At 38.1% G+C, this 8,471-nt stretch overlaps 1 protein-coding gene across 3 annotated transcripts in view; it reads right to left on the minus strand.

Annotated features, from left to right (window-relative positions):
* Positions 1–8,471, minus strand: part of LOC107701237 (phosphorylase kinase, beta) — a 77,638-nt gene that overhangs the window by 25,599 nt on the left and 43,568 nt on the right. For all 3 annotated transcript variants that reach the window (XM_016503199.1, XM_016503200.1, XM_016503198.1), the window contains 2 exons: positions 2,902–2,957; positions 397–490 (listed from right to left, as the gene is read on the minus strand). In XM_016503199.1, the coding sequence (XP_016358685.1) occupies positions 397–490; positions 2,902–2,957 (150 nt within the window). The remainder of the gene's footprint in view (positions 1–396; positions 491–2,901; positions 2,958–8,471) is intronic.

Here is an 8,471-nt window from a genome sequence, read left to right on the forward strand (position 1 = left end):
GTACATTAATGAGGAAAAAAAATTAACTTAAATGATTTTAGCAAATGGCTGCAATATAACAAAGAGTGAAAAATTTAAGGGGGTCTGAATACTTTCCGTACCCACTGTATAGTCACAATGAATTCATATTTTGCAAGTATTTCCACAAAGGACATTTATATATCTGAGAAAACATTAAAGTCTATTTTCAGAGTCTTCTGTCAAACTAAGTGCACTCGTGAAGTTCAATCCGCGGCGTAAATCTTCAAAGAGCATGCAAAAATAATTCACTGACTGACATGACTGATGCGCCAGTCAATCCAAACTGACCAAGAGTCTAATGGAGCGACTGTCACTGAAATTGATCAGTGTGGAAGATTTGTTTGTTGGTCAGTATGATTGATTGCACAGTGATACCTTCACCAGCTCATTCTGGGGCCAGATCTGAATGGGCTCCACTTGCTGCGGGGTCTGAGTTTGGATGCCATAGGTGTTGAGGAAGACCTGCAATCTGAAAAACACAAGCAAGACAGAGACTATTAAACATTAAAAACAACTCTATTAAAGGTAATGTGTGTAATATCTGCACCATTAGTGGAATCAAAAAGGAATTGCAAAAATAATGACAAACGTATAATAGCCGACCTTATTCTTTTTCTGGCTTGTTTTCTTGAGATCACAACCTGTGTTCTTCCATGTGTTTGGAAACAATCAATCTATTGTAATTCCATTTGGTGCAATTGTTGTGCTACATTCTATCCCCTTGTTACAAAATGTCTGTTCAAAAACAAACCCCATTATAGCGATTCTAGTTGAAGAAAAAAAATATTTCTTATTACTGCACTGTATTGCTTTTGATTTGATTTTATGATCCTACGCCTTCCACAGATGATATATATATATATATATACATACACATACATATATACAGTGCTTGAAGTGGAAAAAAAGAAGGGCCGGTACTTACCGGTTTAAATAGATGTGATCGCAAAAGCCTGCTTCTTTTAATTTTAAGATATTATTTTCTTTATAAAGTACTGATTCAAATTAGTAATCAATAATTAATTATTATTCTGCTACTCTGCACGCCTCCCCTGACATGCTCTCGCGCCCCACACACTCCGCTTGCATTCATTCACGTGATTGGTCGAGATGAGAGGTGATCCCGCCTGGGTAGTGTGATTTATATAGTGTCCTTTCTAATCATATTATGGGATCATATAATCACCCAGACCCTGACGCTTTTACTCTGAGTACCAGTAACATGTCAGAAGTGCCGGTACGCACAAAAAGTACAGGTACTCTAAAGGCTAATATATAGAAGTACTGCGTACCGGCCCACTTCATGCACTGTATATATACTGTATATATATAGTGATTGCTATCAGGATATGAAGAGACTTTCAACCAGCATAACAAAAAATATTTTTGAACCAAATCACCTACCCTGCCTTTAATGTGCCACTATGTCTAATATCTCACTTAATATGAATCCTGTTCAAATCTTGCTCGTCAACTGGTAAATATGTATGATGTTATGATGTTACTAATAAATATAACATTTTAACTGCCATAAATGAACATGATTCAAAGTTTATTTATAATTGGAAAAAATAGAAGTATTTTGCATCTCGAAGAAAAAAGTATCTTACAAGCGAAATGGGATAGGCTAATTGGCTAATCGTATGCCAAAAATATGCTAACCATTAGCTTGTGAGCTATATATAAAAAAAATGAAGAATATTTAAATGGACCCTTTTCACATATACAAAGGGTGTCCAATTCTGCACCTGGAGGGCCACTGTCCTTCAAAGTCTAGCTCCAACCCCATTTAAACACACCTGAAGCAGCTAATCAAGGTCTTACTAGGCATACTAGAAACTTCCAGGCAGGTGTGTTGAGGCAAGCCATACAATGATAATGGTTTTTTTAATTTCATTTTTTTTAAACATTTAATGTACATTTATAACACTATACTTTGTGTCATATTACCTTGGCATTAAATGATAGAAAACGTTTTCTAAAAAGAGTGTTTCTAATAAAATGACTGAGGGAGTGATGGCAAATTTTGAAGTCTTTTGACAAATTACCAAGAGTTTGGGTACAATTTGTTACTCCTTTGTAAAGTCACACAGATAACGCTATCTTGGATGTTTTCCAACACACAAAAAAATATGTCTGTTGTAAATTTGTATAGTCACCACTATAAAAGTTTACCCAACTTTGATGGCTTCTGTAATTCTGAAAACCCTGGAAATGTGAAAAGGGTCCATTTGGCAATTTTTATTTTTGGTTATATGTATAATATGATCTGTGACAATTTAAAAGACTTTAATTGTCATATGTACATAGTTAACATACATCATAATGCTGTTATGTAGGACTTATAATCAAGCACTCAAGGTCCAAGGGAAAAACAATCATGCATGACACTGATTATATAAATGAATGGTCTACAAGCACTTCTCTGTGATGTGGGGTTCAATAAAAACGTACATCTACAAGCAACCAGAACCTCTGCTCCCGCTTATACTATAATATTTAAACAACATTATTTGAGCTTTGCAGGGAAGGTGAGGTGTTAAGTGGAACTTGCTGCTTTAAATGAATGTACTGATGGTTGAGTTAGACAAGTAATCCTGATTAAGGTTTGCAGGGTGAATAAGGGGAGAGGTGGGTTAAGTGCTGGGGTGAACAATGTTAAATGAACTGCAGAGCAGGCCTGGCTGGGACCAGCTGGCCACACAACCTCTTTCACCTCCCCCTCTCACCAGAAAAGCTTTAAATGAGAGTGCTGATAGATGAAGGCTACAGAATAGCCCAATAATTAGTGTGCATGCATTAATTAGACCACAGGACGAAGACAGAGAGAGAGAGAGAGAGAGAGAGAGAGAGAGAGAGAGACATGAGAAATGTACTTACCTTTGACTTTCTGCTATCAGGGCCACATGAATGACCACATCGTTCTCAATGGGACCCTGCAGGAAACAAGCAAAGAAGACGTATTGGAAAACTTTGGGTCTCAAAGGAGAAGACTCAAAGGCAAGTGCACAGACTGTGTAAAATCCATCGCCTGTGAGCTCAGGAGTGAGTGACTTCACTAAAAATGAAGAAAAGAGAGAGAGACCTTAAAAGTGAAAGCAAAGTCAGAGCAGTTAGAGTATAACCGATGACTGGGTGGTGGGAGGTAATGGGGGAAAACAAGCTTCATTGAGAGGGAGAGAAAGAAAGATTGCAGCCAAAGTTGAGGGAGATGATGGTGGATCAGAGCCCTGATTCTTTATGCTAGCTCATTACAGTCGTTTGGGCTGGATGGTGTAGTAATTTTGCTGAGATAATGAGCTTCTGATTGCTGAAGGTTTAGGTTGGGTCATATCAATCAGCAGCTAAAGCCCACTGCCAACACACAGAGGACACCCAGCCTCCATTTAAACCTTCCACTGCCACAACTCCAAAACGGCAAGAGCATCTCAGCAGCTAATTTGTCTTGCTTTCTCGAGATCACATCTTGGGGGCTTCTCTATGTTTCAAAACAATCATTAATTCCTCCATTCTACTTGGCGCTACGGTCAAACAAATAATAACCAAGGTTTGCAGGCACTTCTTTTGCCAAAATGTATAGCACACATACAATATCCTTTCAAACCTTCTGCTACAACTCCAAAAACTGTAATATTAACCAGCGAGTATGTAAATAACACACCTTCAAATGCACTAGGATGCGTCAAACGTCTCTATTATCTATTAGTCTAAACGGAAGATGGTAATATATTTGTGATGCAGGCTGTTTGTCTCGACTGTTGTTGTTTGCTTCCCCTGAAACGGGAGAGATAAGTGCTCGGTGAACAGGGCAAATCACAGCTTTGGGTTAAATGACATATTGGCACAGCCGTTTTGTGGAGGCAGTGCAGTGAGTCATCACAAGGGCTGATCAACAGAGACTATACATGCTAATTCTGCCCTGCGTGAGGGAGGAGGATGGTACTTTGTTCAGGTGGATGGGAGCAGGTTCAAGCGACTAAAGGCTGAAATACATACACTACAGGAGTGAAAGTCAGGACAGAAAATCTCAACATGTTTTAAAACACTATAGGCATCATACACTTGGAGATGCTGAAAATGATTACAGAGAAAAACTGGGCATCAAACACACTACTGAGGATCACACGATACCAGACGGTCAATTTGTTTGAATACAGCAAACTCACAAAGTAACGTGCGCCTTGTTGCTAGGAGACTCATGACAGATGAAAACAATATGTTCTAAAATTGGCTCAAAATATCAAACATGTCTGAAACCCTCCGACTGGATGGAATCATAGTCTGAAGCTAAAAAAAAAAAGACATCACATAAGAAAATTATTTTAAATCAAACTTCAGCTTTAGTTTAGGTAAAAAAAAACTTACAATGGAAGAAGTTTAATGTGCAAATACTGTACATTTGTCCACTATAAGTACATAACTACTAAAAGTACAGTACATAACTGGAATAGAAGTTTCTTCATCTCATCTTTGATTTGCACATCTTTTCTCACAGCAGTGTACTGGCTTTGTAGTGATGTTATAAAGAGATGGAAGTTTTATTGGAAGTGGTGTAAATGATGGCAGTTGGTGGTGTACAAATCCCTGCAAGTGCTCCTAGTGGTACTGGTGGGTACTGGTGGGAGCCTTTCTGCACTCTGCAGACTCTTGCAGTCTCTCTCTCCACACACTGAAGCAGCAGACAATAAACTATGATCAGCTCAATAGGACTGACAGTGATAAGAAATGCTCTTTATTAATGTCTCCGTTACCAATCAGTCAAATGATCTCTATACATAATGTGGCTCCAAGAGTCAAACAGTCAATATTTACCTCTAATGACAAATCTATCTTCCTCTGGAATAATAATAAATTGAAGACCAAAACAACCATTACAAAAAAATTAACAAATGAGGATACAGGCTCTTGTGACTTTTAGCATAATCATGCTTTATCTGCAGAGAAGCACAAATAAGTCCTCAAAACAGCAAACATCTGAGGCTTGTACAATGAATGATGGTAGCAGATGTTAATACGATGGTACTCTGATAAATAACACATCTATTACCATGTTTATATTCTCTGGTATTTGCTGCTACTTCAACTCCAAATAATACTATGGCACTATGGTGCAGGCCTTAGTCAGGGTAGCACCATATTAAATTTTTTGAGATGAATGAAAACGAGGCTGTGAGAGATAGAAGTACTTGGAGTTCAGTGGACTGTGCGGTTGTTTAACAACTAAGCAATTGTTTAGCTTAGTCTTTCTGAAAAAAAAAAATTATTTCAGTAGACTAAGACTTTTTTAAAAGTTTTAAAAGTTGTGAAAATTACATGATCTGGGACCTTTATGCACTGCATGCCAGTGTAAAGACTGTAAGTCTATTCCTCACAGCCTTGTTTTCATCCATGTTAAATCAATATGGCGTCTAACCTGATTAAGGTCTTTAGTCCAAACATTTTTTTGTGAAGTAATTTTAATATGGGATAGCATCTTTTCAACATTTGGAGATTTCACAAATTCAACGCAGTCATACGCTGACACGCTTAGACTCTAACAGTATCTAGGTTAAGACTGACTGCGGTGTAAGCTGCCCCTGTGTGCTGAGGAAATTTCATATCTGATGTAAAGAGCACTTGAAAAACCTTCCCTTCAGCAGTTAAGTGATGTTTTCACAGAGTCTGGAGCTGCTGAAATCGAAATGGGATCACTAATGGCAACTCTACACAGCTTGTGAGTGTATCACAAAGGTGTAAAAGTACAGACTAATGAAATGCTATTACTGCTGCCTCAGATGCAATATACTGTAATACAGAGATCACATTTCATGTTATTACAATGTTTTCTTTTTCTGCAGACAGTAGTAACTACAAAACCACAAACTAAATGTAAAACAACATTCCACTCAACACCAGTGTTGCTCATTTGGTTGTAAATATTCTGTTCTATTTTGACAACCTCAAATAAGCCATTTTTACTGAAAACATTCTTCTAATAAATGATTGCAAATTCTATGCTCGTCTCTTTTATTCTATTCTCATTGCAAACTCAGTGTGACTGTAAAGATTCGATTCCAATCGGGGAGCCTGAAATAAGCCCTTTTTTCCTGAATCCATTTATGTGACGAATCAATGCAAACCTAATGGACTGTCTCTTAGAGATATGATGTGGATAAAAGATATCTGGCAGATCCACATTCGCACTGCAGTTTGTTCTTCAACTGCTCTTCTGCCTAAAGGCAAAATCATTAACTGATGTGAACTGCTGCTCTTTAAGATGTCTAATGCTCCTATAAGGATCAACATTTGAAGATGTGTCTTTGTTAATGCACTGAGTTCTCAATGTTAAACCCTGCAGCTGGCAAGTTTGGAAGCTGCAGGTTTGCACATTTCACTTGATAAAGCACCCCATCAAGCTGAGAGATGGCGAGAAACAGATGATTCTAAAGTCTGAAACCACGCTGAAAATCTGGGATTCAAAATTGAATTTAAACCTGGAAATAAACAAGAGGATTTAGGATTTTAAAAAGCTAAGCATTGGTCACAGACTTTTGGACCCCACTGTATTTAACAAAAACAAAAAAAAAACACTTTCCAAGGTAGAATGGAAAAAGTGCTTACTTTTTCAACTCCATTCCACATCTTATAATAGAGTGAAGGGGCTCCCTATGCAACAGCGCAAGTCTGGCCACAACCACCTTAAAGAAATTGAAAAGGTTGGGGATTGGACTTTTGAGAAGGTGGGAGTGTAATTGTGAACAAAGGCTTGCTGTGAATTCGATACACATCGCCCCTCTCTAGAAGGACCACAGATATATTAGATCTAGTCGGCAATCCTTATGACAAGAAGAAGAAAAAAAAACCAATTTATATTAAAGCGAGGCAGGTGAAAGCCTCAGGGGTCTGGTGCTTGTCAGTGGTGTTGTATGTGATATAATTCCCATAAAGATGCAGAACTGTTTCAGAAAAAGCCTAGGACTGTGTTTTCAAGTCTCTGATAAAACACACAGTCACTAGAGTAATTTGGAAGCAAATGACACAGAGTTAACCTTGACACTTTTTTTGCAATTCATTCCACAGGCTCCCTATCTAATAACCAAACATCACTAAAGGACAATAAAAAGCTTTGGGTTCAGATGTTCTTTCAAAAATTCTGTTGCTATATTTTACTTTATTAATATGGACTGACGGGTTCTTGGGGGCTTTTATTGGTCTGGGTCTCAAGATGTCTTGGTCTGGGTCTTGTGGAGGTCTGGTATTAGTTTGGGTTTTAAGGGTTCTTTACTCATAAATCCTTAGTGTTTTCAGATTCAGATCTCATAGTCTCATAATACTGTACATCTTGACTACTTGCCAGTTGGCTACTAAACAAAGCTTGAGCAACATCAACTTATTAAGAGGTAACATGAAAAGTTTTAAGCCAAGATATTCATGCAGTGAAATACACTCCAAACGTTACCACGTCAGAGTGAAACTGGATTTGAATTCTCACACTATAAAGTCTGGAGTTATAATAACTGAGTGAGTGACACATAAGTGATATCTTGCCACATTTATCATGTCTGCTGGCTGTCGGTGATATACATACAACACATCTGTCACCACTCAGCAGACGTTTGAGAAACGACTTTCAGCTCCAACAACAAATATATTTCCGCACAGCCATCAGCACTGAATCCCTCCGTTGCCTTGCCAAACGTATGGCCCTTTTCCTGCTCTCTCTTTAATATCTTTAACACATCATTGCTGTGAAGTGTTTGGTTTGTGTCTCTTACCATGAAGGTGGACAACTGAGGTGCTTCAAAGCAGTGTGTGCGTATGCATGTGTAGTGATGTGTGGAATTTTTCCATCAATCTTTTCAGGACTCACTGCTTAGACACACATACACACTGCTTGCTTATATTTATAAAGAGTAGGTTCCAACAGGAAGAGCAACCTTGACAAGTACAAGGTGAATTAGTTCCCTCATCAAAGGCGAGATGTGTGTACGTGTGTAAATGTGCACCTACTTACTTCCAAGCAACATAGTAAGTGTGTATGTGTATGTACCAGGTTTGTGCAGCATTTAGAACTGAATAGAGAATGTCTTTTAAATGCCAGTTCCTGAATTTGAATTGAGTTAGCTAATAGGATGCGGAATTGCAATTTGAATGTAAGTGGAACTGAAATGAACAGAAGTTCAATGGATGGATGGACGGATGGAATGATAAAATGATATAACACTAGACAGACTGATGGATCTATAGACAGCACGAAAGAACAAAAGATAGAATGATAGATAGAATGATAGAACGATAGAGAGAACGATGAATGGATGGATGGAATGATAGAATGAATGACAGACAGAATGACTGAATGACAGAACGATAGATAGATGATAGAGAGAACGACAGACAGAACGACAGACAGAACGACAGACAGAACAACAGACAGAACGACAGACAGACAGACAGACAGACAGACAGACAGA

The sequence above is a fragment of the Sinocyclocheilus anshuiensis genome, unplaced genomic scaffold (genome assembly GCF_001515605.1).
Source record: "Sinocyclocheilus anshuiensis isolate Anshui unplaced genomic scaffold, SAMN03320099.WGS_v1.1 scaffold1966, whole genome shotgun sequence".
Classification (NCBI taxonomy): Eukaryota; Metazoa; Chordata; class Actinopteri; order Cypriniformes; family Cyprinidae; genus Sinocyclocheilus; species Sinocyclocheilus anshuiensis.